At 38.0% G+C, this 17,279-nt stretch overlaps 1 protein-coding gene across 3 annotated transcripts in view; it reads left to right on the forward strand.

Moving 5' to 3' along the window:
* Positions 1-17,279, forward strand: part of LOC124605260 (epidermal growth factor receptor substrate 15-like 1) — a 183,136-nt gene that overhangs the window by 49,884 nt on the left and 115,973 nt on the right. For all 3 annotated transcript variants that reach the window (XM_047136819.1, XM_047136820.1, XM_047136821.1), the window contains exon 9: positions 15,400-15,552. In XM_047136819.1, the coding sequence (XP_046992775.1) occupies positions 15,400-15,552 (153 nt within the window). The remainder of the gene's footprint in view (positions 1-15,399; positions 15,553-17,279) is intronic.

Below are 17,279 nucleotides of genomic sequence, written 5' to 3' on the forward strand. Positions count from 1 at the left end.
AAATTATGTTCACTATAATATATTATGTATAATCACAGCAAATGTGGCATATACTCCATGTCTCAACAATATTGCAAAATAGCCAGATTGCTTTACAACTGTGAACAAATAAAATGTAGTCCTCCCAGTTGACATTCGATGCAGTGTTCCTCTCTCTCTCTTGTAGAGAGAGCAATGCATTTTATTGAAACATCCTTAGCTTAAAAGTTCTTGGTTTCCTTATGCTGCAGGAAGTTTCTGTATAAACTTTCAGTTATTGGCCACATGGTTAATGTAGAATGATTGAGAATCATAATATGAATACACTGGTATAAACACCCCTTTTTGGGTCCAGAATTATCAGTCATGCTTAGCATCTTTTGTTTCTGTCCTTTGCTATGTAATTTCTATAAGTTTTCTGTACCACTGGTACATAAATACTCCTGACATGTTAATTTGTCATTGTAGTGAACCAGATATTTATTTCTGACCATTTGTTCCTTGCCTCAAAGTATTCTGTTTAGGATTTTCTACCATATGTGTCATTTTGATCGTAAAAGTTCTGAGAAACCTTGTGTCAAAGGTCCTACACAGAATGAAAGGAAACATGCTCACAGCCATAACCTGTTTTGATGTGACACTTCTTGGATTGATGGAGTAATTCAGGAATGCTGGACCAAAATGAAGGTAGATTCATAATCCATAAGAATGTGTTTCAAGTTATGCTGCAGCCCTGTTTGCTACAGGTATTTGGTGGTTTCTACAGATCTCTCTACCCAACTCTTGACATGTCTTGTGCAATGAAGTCATGTGTTGTGCCAAAACCTTCAAACATAAGTGTGGAATATGTGGACAAAATTGCTTTGATGAAAAACTATTTCTCAACACATCCACTATGGATAAAATTGGAGTAGACAGTTTTCATTGCAGAAAAATGTAATCACTAAAATGTAAAACAAACATTATTAGCTTACCCTGGACATTTCAGAATGACTACATGTGAAGAAGTCGATGCATAAATGGTTTGCCAGGTGATAGTACCAGAAGATATTTCACGCTGGAGATTTAGGAAGCCTTCTGATATTTTCTCTTTGATAGTTTTGTTATCTTTTCCATTTGTTGTAACTGATGACTGACACTGGACCTGCAATGTGTAGAAAAAGTATAAAGTCTTAGTACAATTAATGTTACACTTCAGTAAAATCAAAGTAGGTACCTTGCAGTATCTGGTCATAATCTCGGAGGACCTGTTCTGAATGATTGAAATTGCATCTGTGCTTCCTCCAAGCAAGTGTGACCTGCATGGAACACCATTATTAAATAATTTTAACAAAGATACCAATGATGATATTCCACGCTTTTCATTGTGCTGGTTTGTTGCGGCATCATCTATGCTGTGCTGTAACATAATTGTGCATATACCAAACTTTACTTGCGTCCCAACCTTTTCACACTGACTGCAGTCTGACCAAAGACCCCATTTCGTGAACAGTCTTATGGAGCCATCTAATTGCTTCTCGGGAAGACTGTGCAGGCCATTAGGAGCAGTTTCAGGTTTCACCTAGAAAAAGAAAATTGTTAAGTCTTGACCATATGTTGATGTCAAAAAATGGGAGGTGCTTACTGAGAAAACTAAAAACACTCCTAGCACATGTGTGATATAGGAAACTCTGTCTTGTAACAGATACCTAATACCTTACAGGAAGCAACACTCTGTTATGAGAATTGCAATGCTCAGAGTGAGGGCTGTCTAGAATGATGGACCTATGAATGGAGTGGCAAATAATAACCCTATCTTCCAACAGTGATGTGCTTTATGATATTAAGCAGCTGCTCAGGGTGTTTTAACAGAGCTACAAAAGTGAAGCAAAAGAACAGAAGTGCTAGTTGTGCTGTGGCTGAGAAACAGCAAACTCATCTTCTGATGAACTACAAAAATAAGAGCTACTCGTAGAAAGGACAAAAACAAATTACTACTTTGCTTGTGTGAGACTGACAAATCTTGCATTGGTTTGGACACACATGGTGCATTCCAGTGTTCTACAAGACATGTAGCAAAGCTTTAGACATATATGGTAAAAAAGATATTGTCTTGCAGGGCATAGTGTAATGAAGAAGCATACCATCAGTTTTCCAAAGACTCAGGTTATGTGCTTATCTGTTGATTTTGGAAAAGCACAACCAGGAAGCAATAGATGTATTGATGCCATCCAGTTTTGTAAATTCAGATAAGATTTGCCCTCAGAATTGCTGACAACCTATGTTGAAGTGAATGTAGACTCTTGTAGCAAATGCTATTGATGAAAAGCTCTCAGGTTTCCAGATGGCTGGCAGTGCATTAATGGCTACCATAGCCATGGATGGAGGCACACCAGTAATACAAATATTACAACTTCTGCAGTATATCGACTCTTTGTCAGAAGATGGTGAGTATGACATTCTTCAAAACATCATGGTATTTTAACTCACCCACCCAGCTGGAAACCTGAGAGCTTTTCATCTACCCGTTTCAGAAGTTATCAGAAGGGAGTGATACACATACTGTGTGTGGGGCAGTGACTGCTGCACTGGTGACCAGAATTAAAGCAACAAACGGAAACTTTTCAAGGTTCGTTTATTTTGTCACAAGACATTGCACGCGCGCGCGCACACACACACACACACACACACACACACACACACACACACACACACACACACACACATTCTGGCAAGTGGTTAATGTGCTCAGTATGGGGTGTGACTACCTCTGGCAGCAATACAGGCCTGACAATGATGGGGCATGCTGTGAGTGATATCATCAGTCTCATGTTGAGGCAGTAATGCCCATACTTCCTGTAGAGCTGCTGCAGTCTTGGAGAGTGTTTGATAGATGCTGACACGATGCAAGCCATCTCTCTAGTGCTCTCGAAACATGCTCTATGAAATTCAAATTGGGAGAGTGAACGGGCTATGCCATGAGTGCAATACCTTCCATACGAAGTCTGGGGCCACAGCGCCTCGCAACAAAAAATGGTTCAAATGGCTCTGAGCACTATGGGACTTAACATCTGAGGTCATCAGTCCCCTAGAACTTCGAACTACCTAAACCTAACTAACCTAAGGACATCACACATATCCATGCCTGAGGCAGGATTCAAACCTGCGACCGTAGCAGTCGCGCGGTTCCGGACTGAAGCGCCTAGAACTGCTCGGCACCGCGGCTGGTGCCTCGCAACAACCGCAAATGAGATCCCAAGATCTCATCACAATATCTCACAGCCGTTAAACCTTGCTGATTCACCCATACGATTTCATTAGGGTTTTGTATGTGAAAACAACATTGGCCCACTGTTCGACCATCCAGGTGACGTGTTGATGACTCTACTTTAGAAGTTCCCTTCTGTGAAGATGCGTCAGTGGTAGACATACAGCAGGTCTCAGACAGTAGAGGCCACTCTGCTGGAGCCTTCTGCACACTGTTTGCCTTGACACAACACGTCCAGTAAATGCTGCGAGCTCACATGCCGGTTGCCATGTGGTACTATGGCTGTACTGTTATATCCTTACAGCCAAATAATGGTTCTCTCTTCTAAAGTCACACATTGTCAGCCCTGCCCTGGTCTTTGGGATACAGTTTTGATCTCTAGGAACTGTTGCCACATCTGAGAAACAACAGAATGATTCACACTAAGCCATCAGGCCCACATCAGTTTGTGACTGTCCTGCTTCCCTTCCTTCTGTGGCTCTCCCTACAGAGAGAGTGTTAGGCGATTTCTCTGTACCATACTGCACTTTCTGTGACTGTGTACACTGCCATTGTAAATGTGGGACTACTTGGCAAACACTATCTCGTTACATAGGTGCATTGGCGTCATCGTTGGCATGGTTGCCTGTTGGCTGGAATGCCTTCCATGCAGAGGCTGATAATATGGGAAATAGCACTTTGTTGCTTTAATTTTGGACACCACTGTAGTTGCCACCCCTATGAATGTCAGTGTTATCTATAAGGTTGTTTTGGAGCAGTCACTACTGGAACTTCAATGCCTGCCAAATTTGATGCCTTTGTGTGTAATGAATACTGAGGTTTAGGGGCATTTTGCCAAATTACAGTCGAAGAAGGTTTGCTTCCCTAAACTTCGCTCACACACTGTGTCATGATTAATTTGTAATCCTGAAATAGTTTTGTTACATTGGCATTTCTAAAGATGCTTATCCATATAATCCTTTCGTGAATAACCCCTTGCTAATCTAACTTGGCTCATTGTAGCTAGTATTACATTGTTCAGTGCCACTTATTTTCCTTGCTACCGTATCCCACCAACAAAAATATCTTAACCTTAATTTCTCTGCATCATTAATAATTGAAAGTTCCTTATTCCCTAATTATAAAAATGCTTAAATTCAACAAATATGTGCATTTGTCAGACATAAAAATATCTGATAGTAATATTTATGGCAGTTAAGGTGGACTAAGGGTCTTCTCAATGTATCTTTTGCCTTTTGTTATCTACAGAGTACTAGGAGGTGATGCTCAAATTTGAATGTCCAAGTAATTTGGTGCTCAACTGATAGATAGATGTTAACTCTGGGCCTAAGACAGAAATTAAGGAGATTAACTGTACTGCTCTTGTATTCTGTCACACGCATTTCAACCTTCTGTGGAACCTTCAGAGATATCTGCCACTGGGAATGGGACACTGAAGTACCCGTGAACCATGGACCAGTTGGACTGTCCTAAATTCTGATCACATTGATACCTTAAGTGGTGCTAATCTTGACAGATAAAACTGCATAGTAGAAGCTGAGCTTTTGCAATATAATTGGATGTGCCCATTTCCCTTCCTTCATAACTTTAAATTCTCATATGGCATTGTTGGGGAGGGGGGACCCAGGGGGGTAAGTTCTACAATCTAGTAACAAAAGGTTTCCTTCCCCTGCACACAGTGGCCCCATTCTTTGTGAATGTGCAACAGTTGTATTTACTGGAAGTAGAAAATGCTGCAGGTGAGCAACTTGACATTGCAGGCACAGCAATCTGTGGCTGCTAAAAAGTGTCTGAAAGGCAGCCACCAGAACTACAGACTGTACCGTGCAGCAGACAAAATGTTACCCAGCAAGGAAATGTCATTTCCGTATCTCTCTTGTTCCCAGCTTCTGTAACTGCCAATGAGAAGCCTTTTTCTTACACCATTAAACGCAAATTGTAGTTTCTACTGTTTTCATCCAAACAGCATCATAATGAGCTGATGGTTACCAAACAGCTGCCATTGCTCGCGTGGTTTATGTGACAATGTAGCACTCAGTTCACACAGTTACTACATGTATCTCTCTTTCTTATTCAGCACTGTAGTTGTGATTAATGCTTTACTGCACTATCATTTATTGCAAAAGAGGGGTGTGTGTGACAAGAACACGTCAGTAAAGGAAGCTTCCAAAAATGTGGAGTACCTTTAGTACCATATTTGCATGAATATAGGCCGTACTTTTTGTCCTAAATCTTGGCTTGAAAAAACATGGCGTGACCTATAATTGAGAATTTTTTCCCTCGTATCATAAAATGCCAATACAAGATGACGTGAACCTTAACTTTTGGGTTGGAAAAACTTAACACAGTACCTGTTCTTAAAAAAAGAAAAGGAAATTTTTTTTTTCACAAAGCTGCATCATCTTTTTTGTACAACTTGTTCACTTTCTAAAGAGACATAGCACGGTGACTGATGTGAATCGATGTTTTGATATAAATTGTGTGGCTTCAGTTGGTACCACAGTCTAATACATAAAGTCACGACACTCTCTACTGTGAAAGCTGTTACAGTTTGACAGCTGGGGTGACATTAGCGTTCTGAGCAGTGAAAGCAGGCTGTCGCATTCATTGTAAGGTTACTATTTATTATTTATTGTTTTTGTACCTAATTAATGAAATAAATGTTACTTTTGTGTTGCATGCATTGGGAAATTACCAAGAAACATGGATTATTATGAAATAAGTATAAAAGCAGCTTAATGTCACTGATTCAGTTATTTAACCTACAACTTATTCAGGAAGAAATGCTTTAGAATATGTATATAACTGCACTTCCTCCACTGACAGCAAAAGGATAAAAACACACATTTCATGCATTGAAAGCATATATTTCTGTTGTTGTCTATTCTTATTACAATAGGCACTTTGCTTGACATGTAAAAAATTTTTTTGGAGTCAAAAGGCTTTCCTGTTCCTACAGTTCACTCAATTTTCTAACACACAAATATTCTTGCAAATGTAATTTCTGTTGCCTCAAAAGTGAATTCATTGAAGATTCTTGTCATTTACGTCTCAGATGTAGCAACAGTTGTGAAATTGGTTTCTCCTGTGTAGGGAAACAGTTTTATTGCTTTTGACATTTTATCATTGCATCTGTTTTGTTTTCCCTCCAGATGCAGATATGTTGCCTTATTTGATACTTTTTAAATACTGTAGATATTACATTCCATACAGGTTTCCTACGTTCTGCATACACTGATATGGCTGGAAGTGTAGCGAACGAAACTTCGCATTGTTGGGGAGACACAGAATGTCTTTCTGCAAAGGATCAAGTCTTAACTTTTTGTTATTAAAGAAAAACTACATTCTTCAGTAAATATCTGTATGTTATAAGAGACTCGTAAACAAAGTTTCCTGTAATGCACTGTTTCATACCTTCCAGGGTCTTAGGAAACTAAAGAATGACAAATGTTGTGCCAATTTTTAGTAATCGTCAATGTGTTACAGATGAATATAGATGATACTATTCGTACTCATCCGATATCATATTTGTAAGTGTAGCTTGCTGGTTGCTTGGCGTGTGCTATCACAGTGGGTAACAAAAATGAGATGTAGTGTGAACACAGTTATGTTAGACTGTGATCAGTACTGACAGCTGTTTCTGTGCAGCCAACATAGCCAACCATAATTAGTAGATGACAGCGTTTTCAACATACCTTTGTGAAGCAGATGTATTTAACACATGGAATTCAAAATCATTTGAATTTGGTGTGGTTTAAATTTGCGACAATACACATAGCAGTTACTGAATAAATCAGATTTATTATTAAAGATATTTGAGAGCCATTTTGTTACTTCTGAAGATGCATATATTTTCCTTTACGCATTTCATTTTGTCTGTTGAAAACCATGTCAGTTGTAGCATTTTTGTCTGATTTCCACTTATATTTGGGAATGCCATCTGCTTCCACACTTCTAGCGCTTTCAATACCCTTAACAAGTGTAAAGTGTTTATGAACACTGTGGCCACACAAATGAAGAATTGGAATCAAACAATATTATGAAAAGGATTTTCTGTTGTTTGAATTGTAATCAAATCCAGTTTTGAAAGATGTAGGTAAAATTCCCATAACAATAACAATAATTTTGTGTTACTTTTGCGAAAATATTTAAGTAAAAGTACATTAAATCTGAACACATTGAAACATTACACAGTGGGACCAATTTACTCCAGGCTGTCAATTTCACCCAAATCAAGCACAATTACTTCTCACAAGGGAACCTCCCCATCGCACCCTCCTCAGATTTAGTTATAAGTTGGCACAGTGGCTAGGCCTTGATAAACTAAACACAGATCAATTGAGAAAACAGGAAGAAGTTGTGTGGAACTGTGAAAAAATAAGCAAAATATACAAACTGAGTAGTCCATGGGCCACATAGGCAACATCATGGAGACCGTGAGCTCAGAAGCGCCGTGGTCCTGTGGTAGCGTGAGCAGCTGCAGAAGGAGAGGTCCTTGGTTCAAGTCTTCCCTCGAGTGAAAATTTTACTTTCTCTATTTTTGCATAGTTATTATCTGTCCGTTCGTTCATTGACGTCTCTGTTCACTGTAATAAGTTTAGTGTCTGTGTTTTGCGACCGCATCGCAAAAACATGCGATTAGCAGACGAAAGGACGTGCCTCTCCAGTGGGAACCGAAAACATTTGATCGCAAGGTCATAGGTCAACCGATTCCTCCACAGGAAAACACATCTGATATATTCTATACGACACTGGTGACGGCATGTGCGTCACATGACAGGAATATGTTGTCGACCCACCTAACTTGTACACTTGGCGAATGGGTAAAAAGATTCTTCTACCTTGCCCGATTTGGGTTTTCTTGTGAATGTGATACTCACTCCCAAAAAAGTGATGAAAACATAAGAGTTTGTCACATAAACTGAAAATAAAAAATTAAACTTTTCACTCGATGGAAGATTTGAACCAAGGACCTTTCGTTCCGCAGCTGCTCACGTTACCACGAGACCACGGCGCTCCTGTGTTTCCAGTTTCCTTGATGTGGCTTATCTTCCCATGGACTACTCAGTTTGTATACTTTGCTTATTTTTTCACAGTTCCACACAACTTCTTCCTGTTTTCTCAGTTGATCTGTGTTCAGTTGTTTAAGGCCTATCCACTGTGCCAACTTATAACTAAATCTGAGGGGGGTGCGATGGGGAGGTTCCCTTGTCAGCATCTCCAGTATCCGATTCTTGACTCTCATTAGACAATCCAGGTTGCTGCTCAGAGTCACTATCACAATGGAGGTCATCTTCAGTCCCATCAGGATGACTGGAAATTCTGTTTTTAAAAAACTTTCTACAACGGGTTCTTCTGATATTGACTGCCAAGCAGCCAAATTCCAGCAGCGCACTTCTCACACAGAAGCATGTTGCAAACAGTGTCCTGGTGTCAAAGTCCCTTTGTTCATTGTGTAATTTCTATAAAGGCTGAAACACACTTGTCATGCTGCCAGAAATAATAACTAGGTCGTATTTTTTTTCTTTCAGATTTTGTGCCATTTGTTTACCATTGTGACCGCAAAAACTGTCAGACATGACCACTGATTTTGGGCATAGAAGAGCTCCTAGCTGCTTATTCCAGACTGCTGAAATCCAGTCTAGGACCACTTCCTTTATCATTCACCCACCATCACAAGCCCTTTCAATGATACCAGGTGGGAAGCCTTCTCCATTGGGGAGATTAAATACCACATACAGTGGCAGTTTTCATCCATCAGCCAAAATGCTTAACATCACTGTGCATTATTGCTTTTCAGAACCATATACACACATTTGACACTGTGTTCCCATATGTTATTTACTGCAGTGCTGCTCGGCCTATCGAAATGGACCCGCATTTTGTCTGCATTCCCTGTCTGGGAAAGGAAATAACAATTTTTGTGTCTAAATCAGATTACGTAACACTGAAAAGATATCAGACTGTTACCATAAGTCTGAGGCAGTTTTTGCGCAATTGTAGTTAGGTGATGAACAGATTGTTTTTTGCACAGATTGCTGACCCCACCTGTACGAAACTTTAAATACTACTGGCGAAATGGTTATTCTGTGTGCTATTTTGCAGCCTTCAGTTTGAATTGTTTCCATCTTAACGGCATATACACATTTCCTATTTTGAATTACAAAGCCAAGCAAGTCTTCTTCCACATCTAGTTATTAGAACTTTCTGCCCTTGAAATGCACACTGACTTCCGAACTGTTTAGGAGTCTCTTTTCACTTACAAATCAAATCTGTGTCGGGCTTTCTGCTTTCTGTGTTCCTTTACATGGCTGCTAAATTTAAGTTTAAATTTCACTGTGTAATTAGCATGCTCCTTTCCCATCATTGCTTACAAACCAAAAATCAACTTCTCTCTTGCCCCCAACTTCCTTACTTTGTCCGTACCTCCTAATAAACCCGGTTTCTCCACAACACAAGTGTATGAGAAGGTGGAAGGGTGGAGATGGTCCGCCACCTAATAGCAGAGTAGATGAAACTGCGATTTTAACAAAGCAAATATATTCTGCCTATTTAACAGTTACATTGTAGTTATGCAAGAGCTGAAGAAGAAAGAGGACATCAAAGTACTTTCTGATTGAACTTTCTCATAAGTTTTAGTGTGGTCTATAGTCAGGATTAACTTTTTACTATAATTTCATGCCAAAAGTTTAGTGCGTCCTATAGTTACGGGCAGCCTGTATTCACGCAAATATGGTGCTTGCCAGACCACCTAAACTTAGGTTGCTCTCATTTGAAACCCACCTGCCATAATGAGAAATTATGTGTTTCCACCTTGTTGTTGCAGCGACGCTGGTGCTACCATGCAATTCATAAACCTCATAAATTTGTCTATGAAGATTTGACATGTCTGGGGCGCATGCAGATGTACACGCACGCGCGCGCATTTCATCGCTGGTAGTGTCTTTCCACTGAGAAATAAGTTGCAGTTTAGCATACTTGTTTGCCTCTGTGACAACCCTTTTTATCAAATAATCATCAATTACTTGCTCCACATAACACATCACATCATTTGTATAGTTGTTCATTAAATGTATTTCAAGGTTTCTTGTGAACAGAAATCTTGGAAAAGTTGGCCGGAGCACAGTAAGTATATCTGTCTCGTTTGGTGAATTATCATCACTTTGTCTGCAGTGAACTACTCTTCTCTTGCTGAACTGCTAAATTTAATGTCAAACTGAGAATCACTATAGCCATTGGTTTTTGGTATCACAGCCTAAACAATAACACAGAACAGAGGCTGAAAGTGCAAATTTTGTTGTTGAGTGTCCAGAGCTGCACACAGTAAAGTCAATATTTTCTGGCATCTTGAACAAAATATGATAGCTGGGCTATAAATTTAGGACTTAATGCTCTCTGGTGGCTGAATACCTAACTATCAGCACTGAAAAGAATACAAGAAGGGTTTTATTTTTTCAATGTTTGTTTTTAAGTTGTCTGAGTATACTTGGGATTTTAAGTATCTGTCAAAATAAAAAACAATATAACTGGGGATGTTGTGTTAACGCGATAGTAGAGCTTTCTACAGCTGTTCTTCATTTGGTCGTGGCTAGATCGTGCTTTCTGGCTTTTGTGGCGTTGGATATCACTTCAGTAGCAGACAACACACTGGAAGAGAGAATTACGTTCAGGGCAATATACTGGTTGGTGGGCTTGAGGACTACTTGATGTCATGAATCTTGATGAAGGAGAAACACTTAAGAAAGCTATTATTTCCACTCTGTCATTGATATATATGAATGCTTATTAATGGTTGCAGATTTAATTTCAAACAACCAGATATGATTTGCTAATGGTTGAACTAACATACGGGTGAATTGGGGAAGCTAAAGAGCTGTGACCATGTGCCTAGTACCAGTCCCATTTCTATGTTGACATTTTATTACTGTTATGCACGTTGTTTATATTTAACTCACATGGATGACATGTCTTTTTAGTCACTGTGTACTAGACATAAAATTCAAATCTAAGAAGGTTCAGTCTGCAATTGCATTTGGCACTACTTTTACAACACTGTTTTCACTTTGGTTAGTTGTAGGCTGGAAAATTCCCTGTGAAAATTGCTGAAGCTTGAATGAAATGTTTTGTGGGACAATTACTGTTTGATATCATTCCCACACTTTAAAACACTTGAGCCGTTTAAAATAGGAAGACAAATTCCTTTTCCAGTGAATTTTCTAGATAATATTCTTCCCCTCATTCCATTTCTAGTGATTACTTATCATTGATATTTATTTCACCTTTAACATCCAGTAATATTCAACATAACTCTGTTTCTTAAAATTCTCCTAGTCTCCACTCGTAATGCAATCCACTTATCACTCAACTCACACTGACCCCTGGAAAACACATGTGTGCTCAAATTGTAAAACATTGTCAGTTGTACAGTGCCCAACAAATGACTGTCTCACAGAGAGCTACCAATCCCTCCTTCCCTCGGTAGATAGGGTACACTTGTAGTATGCAAGACTACTGCCGCCAAGTGATTTAATGTAAGTGTTTGTTAATGGTAAATTGATTGGCTAAAAGTGGTGGAACTTTGTATTCATAGTGCCTAAATTCTTTCCCTTAAAACTGCTCAGGCAACAGTAGATATCAGTTTGGTGAAATTAATTTTGTGGTGACATTGGGCTACCGACAAGGGAGAAAAGAGGTTCAGATCAGTGAGTCTTTGTTTTCACTTTTTTATAGTTTCCAGCAAAATGTTTAGAAACATGTAAGAATTGTACTGTAAGTAAATCTTGATTAACTCAGTTGTTTGTGCCATAAACTTAGTGCTATCTTTACTGACACTAAACTACAACAAGAATGCAGATAAGTTTGTTGAGACAGTCAAATGTTGAGTTACAATCAGTATCTATAAGAAAAGTTGAATTGATTTTTGAGTTGCCAGCTAACAATGGTGGCATTTTAATTGAAGTTTCCGCAGAAGAATACATCATGTAATTTACATTATCCTATTGCATTCTCTTGTTGTTCCACTAAAGAACTTCAGCTGAATAGATTAAAATATTATGGACATAGATTTAAACAAATGTAATGGATTGATCTATTAGGTACTTACAACTAGTGTAGGTTCAGAAGTATCCGCAACTTCAAGAAAGTAAACATTGTAAATCCTGTTCCTGTGTTTACAGATATATTGTCCAGAGATTTCCTTCCCAAGGGCCTTTATATACAAACTCTTTCCTCCTTCTGAAATGGTAATGTATTCTTTTTCCTCAATGACTGACATAACTTGAGAAGAAAGTTCTCTGTAGTACCAAGTAACATCATTTGTTTCCATTTCATTTGGTGCTGTGCACACACTGCAGTTTAACCTTGGCAAAAGAGAGAAGAAGAAGGTTATCTGGCACTGTGCATTCTATGAGCAGGGATACAAGCAAAAAGTCAGCACTAAGCAGGTTGAAATGGATACAGGATGCTGCAGTTTTGCAGAGATGAAGAATCTTGCACTGGACAGACTGGAGTTAGAGCCTATTTGAATTTAGCCCTTCAAGATGCACTTGCCCATACAAGCTGTGATGTCAAGATGCATATGTAAAAATAAAAATTCACTGTCTTATTTGATCAACATGAGCAAATGATTACAGATGATCACATTATTTGTATTTCAGAACATTTGGGTATCCTGTTTCCTGTTTTCTTGTTTTCATCAAAGCTTAAGAAAATACTGAGATTAATGTATGTGATGATGAGTCCATATTACCTGGTTTGTGTTCCTTCAAAGACCATTAATGCTTCTGGGATAACTGATTTTCCAGTCTTAATGTTCAGGGAAAAATTATTTAAACACTCATAATATTTTTGCCATGAATTCTTGATTAATGCAATCTTCTGGGAATCTTTACCAGGATACTCCATTTCCGTATAAGCTCTGTCAGTATTAGTATTTGCAATATTTACTCTTAACGTCTTCAGAAAATCGTAGGAAGTAGATACTGAATGATGGTGCAAAATGTACAAAAGGAAGTACATTGATGCAGCAAAATATTTTGTGCTCATTGATGGATACCTGGGCAGTTTACAGGCAAACGTCAATAAATATAACAGTGTGTTCAGTCAAACATTTCATTCGCAGCACGTCTTCCATGCCCTTGGATTGCAATTGTTTTTATTTGGTTACCAATGGAGTTTCAGTAGGCTACTTATATTAAGTGTCATTTGTTTCCTATGTTTCCTCCTTCTGTTGTTCCTCTGCATATTCTGTGCAACTTACTGCAGTTACTAACACAACATATTTCTGTAGTTTCTCTGGAGAAGTTCATGTAAAAGTTTGATTTCTTAATGTCAGAATGCTCTTATTACACATAAATAAATTGTATATGTTGTGAACTTTCATTATATAGATTATTTTAAAATTAGATATTGGCATCTCTGAGAGTTCATGTTAATTGTAATATTTCACTTTCATTGTGTCAAATTCAGTTAGAAAATCTCCTAAACTTAATGTTGCCAAAGAATTGACTTGTGAGAAGATGAACTTTTTTTAAGATGTGCCATTATCTTAAAATGAGTGACAGGTTTTGTTGCTTTTTTAGTTAAGATGATTCCATCCACACATTAGTTTCACAAGTATATTATGCTACCGTTCATACAAGCTTGTAAATGAAGTTTTATTTCTAAAACAGATACCTCATATTTGGTTATTTGTGTCAAAGGTTTACTTTGTAACGGCACCAGATTGTTAATTATAAAATGGAAACTACTATACAACAATCAATCTTGCCAAAGGAACATTCACAACTGAGCATTATAGTAGAGATTGAAAATATCAATTCAGTTGTAAGGTTTTTTAATTTTCCATGACCGATTTCAGGCTCTTACATGCCCATCATCAGGCATGATAATTTTGTTTTGTGACCCTAAGTGCTGCAATGGAGAGTATAGGACACGGTGTACCACCAGCGAGTGCTGAGCCCGGACTAGTTATCCCACAGTTGTTAACATGAAATAATCATTGTACATTAGAGTCAAATCACAGATTTAACGTGTTGACAATATGTTAACTGAAGACTCTTGAAAAATTGTCACTAAAAATATTATGGGGCTATGGATCAGTAAATTTTCTCTGTGGTTTTGTACTTAATTGAACCGAAATGCGAGCAGATTAGTTCAAACTCTACACCATTTCTAAATATTTATAATGAAAATAAATACACTCTCTCTCTCACTCTCTCTCTCTCTCTCTCTCTCTCTCTCTCTCTCCAGCACACATCCCCCGGTGTGGGGCTTTAACTATTTATAGAATTTAAGCAGTGTATTCTGTGCATGTAAGAAGGAAGATGGAATTTTGTTGTTTCAGGTTTTGGGTTTTTATTGATTTACTGCCGACCCTGGCAATATGTCAAGAGTGCTAAATATGTATGGGAAGTGGATATACATCATAATCTCCTCCTCCCCCCTCTCTTTGTCCATCTCCTCCTCCTTCCCCCCTCCCTCTGTCTGTCACCTCCTGCCCCATTCCTCGGTCCATCTCCTCCACCCCCTCTCTCTGACCTTGAGCCTTATTTATTGTTATTACAACTTCAGATTCTGTAGTGTTGTAATCATAAGTAAATAAACCATGGCAGCACATTTTCACAGCAGAGTACAATGCAGCATTTTCTTTCTCACAATAAGTTTTAACAGAAAAGTGGTACACTTTTGTCTTAAAAAAAATAATATCACCTACATCTGTCCGAATGTTCATTAGAGTATTATGTAAAAATTTGTAGTATATCGGGCAAGAACTTTTCAACATTTTTGGTAACAGTGTTTGGTGTGTATTTTAAGTGCCTCGTTAGGTGTATAAGATCGCATGTGTATTTGAATGCAACATTGTGTCAAAATTTCAAAGCAATCTGTGAAGGACCTTCGGACATTTAAGATTTTGAACAAATGAAGATTTACTTTTTTTGTAAGAAAAATGGCATTAGTTTTGTCAGGGAATTATTATGCTTTCATAAATCTGCTAAAATTGTGGGGGTAGGGGGGGGGGGGTGTTGGCACTTGTGCGTGTACAAGCGTGCATTTGTGTTTAATGGCAAAATTTTGAAAAATAAAATCTTTTGTATTAATAAAAGTAATTGGTTGTTTTGTAAGAAAAAACTGTTACACACATATTTTCAATTTATTTTGTTTTCCTTTTTCAGGAGAACAATAATGCGCCTTATTCAAATCCTGAACTTGACATGATAACCAAAGATATAGAGGAACTCGCCAAAGAAAAACATATCCTTGAGACTGATATAGCACAAAAGGAAGCAGACATTAAAATTAAAAATGGTGAAATTAAAAGTCTTCAGGTAGGTTATCTTTCTTTGTTCATTAAGTGTGTATATTCTAGAAGGAAGTGATGGGATCATTAGAGTAACCTGTTTATTCAACAGCCCCCTTATTTAATTTGTTCATTGATAAATTATCATAGCCGGCCGAAGTGGCCGTGCGGTTAAAGGCGCTGCAGTCTGGAACCGCAAGACCGCTACGGTCGCAGGTTCGAATCCTGCCTCGGGCATGGATGTTTGTGATGTCCTTAGGTTAGTTAGGTTTAACTAGTTCTAAGTTCTAGGGGACTAATGACCTCAGCAGTTGAGTCCCATAGTGCTCAGAGCCATAAATTATCATAATCACTGATATCTAGTAACAAATTGACAGCTATACAGATCAAAAACAGAATTTGTTAAGTTACATGTGGACTCTGTTTGAATAAAAGTTTAGTTATTTATGGTTGAGAGAATTTAAACAAAGGTAAGCACGATTGAAAATGCAAAACTCTGAGCTTGAAGTGTAGCTCACAGAAAAATTAAAATCTGTTATCCTTAATGACTACATCCATTTGAACACACTTACTGTAAACTAACCTTGGTTTCCCTCTACAATTTCTACTTCTTACATTTCCCTCCGTTACCAAAATGGCACTGCCTTGGTTCCACAGGATGTGTTCTGAAAACTGATCCCTTCTTAATTTTTTTCTCTATTCAGTTCTGCACCTTGTCATTTGATCTGCCCATGTAATCTTCATCATTCTTCTACAGCACCACATTTCAAAAAATCCCATTCTCTTCTTGTCTGAAATGTTTATTTTCCACTTTTTCAGTTCTGTTGAAGTTTATGCTCCAGACAAAAATACATTCAGTAAAGACTTCTTTACATTTAATTTTATATCTGATGTTAACAAATGTCTGTTTTTCAGAAATATTTTTTTCGTTTTATTGCTAGTTTGCATTCCATGACCTCTCTGCTTTGGCCATAACTTATTTTGCTGCTCAAATATCAAAACTTATCTCCTAATTTTAGTGGCATATTTCCTAATATAACTCCTTCAGCATGGCCTGATTTAATTTGACTACATTCTGTTACCCTGTTGTCACTTTTGTTTACATTCATCTTGCAACCTCTTTTCAAGATCTTATCCATTCCATTAAACTGCTTCTTCAAGTCCATTGGTGTCTCAGATAAAATTGCAGTGTTTTCAGCAAATCTCAGTTTTTATTTCTTCTAGCAGAACTTTGATTCCTTTTTGTAATTTCTCCATGGCTTCCTTCACAACTTGCTCAGTGTACACACTGAATAACATCGAGGATACACTACAACCCTGTCTCTCTTCCTTCACAATTACTGCTTCCCTTTCATGTCCTTTGACTCTCACAACTGAAGTATGGTTTCCACACATGTTGTAAATAAACTTCTGTTCTGTGTTTTTTCTGTGCTTCTTTCAGAATTTCAAAGAGTGAATTCCAGTCAACAACGGAAAAAGTTGGTGTAAGACTTCCTTCAGTATAATCATAGGGTTGAATTGCCTCCCATTTTCCAGTATTTCTCTGGAACCCAAACTGATCTTTCCTAAGGATGGATTCTACCAGTTTTTCCATTTTTCTGTAATTAATTTGTATCAGTAGTTTGTGACCACGACTTGTTAAAAACTGATAGATCAGTAATATGCACACCTGTGAGCACCTGCCCATTTTTGAAATTGGGGTTTGCTTGTCTCATATATTTTGCACACCATATAGAATAGTTTGGTTGTGGCTGG

Source organism: Schistocerca americana, chromosome 3 (genome assembly GCF_021461395.2).
Source record: "Schistocerca americana isolate TAMUIC-IGC-003095 chromosome 3, iqSchAmer2.1, whole genome shotgun sequence".
In the NCBI taxonomy this organism is placed as follows: Eukaryota; Metazoa; Arthropoda; class Insecta; order Orthoptera; family Acrididae; genus Schistocerca; species Schistocerca americana.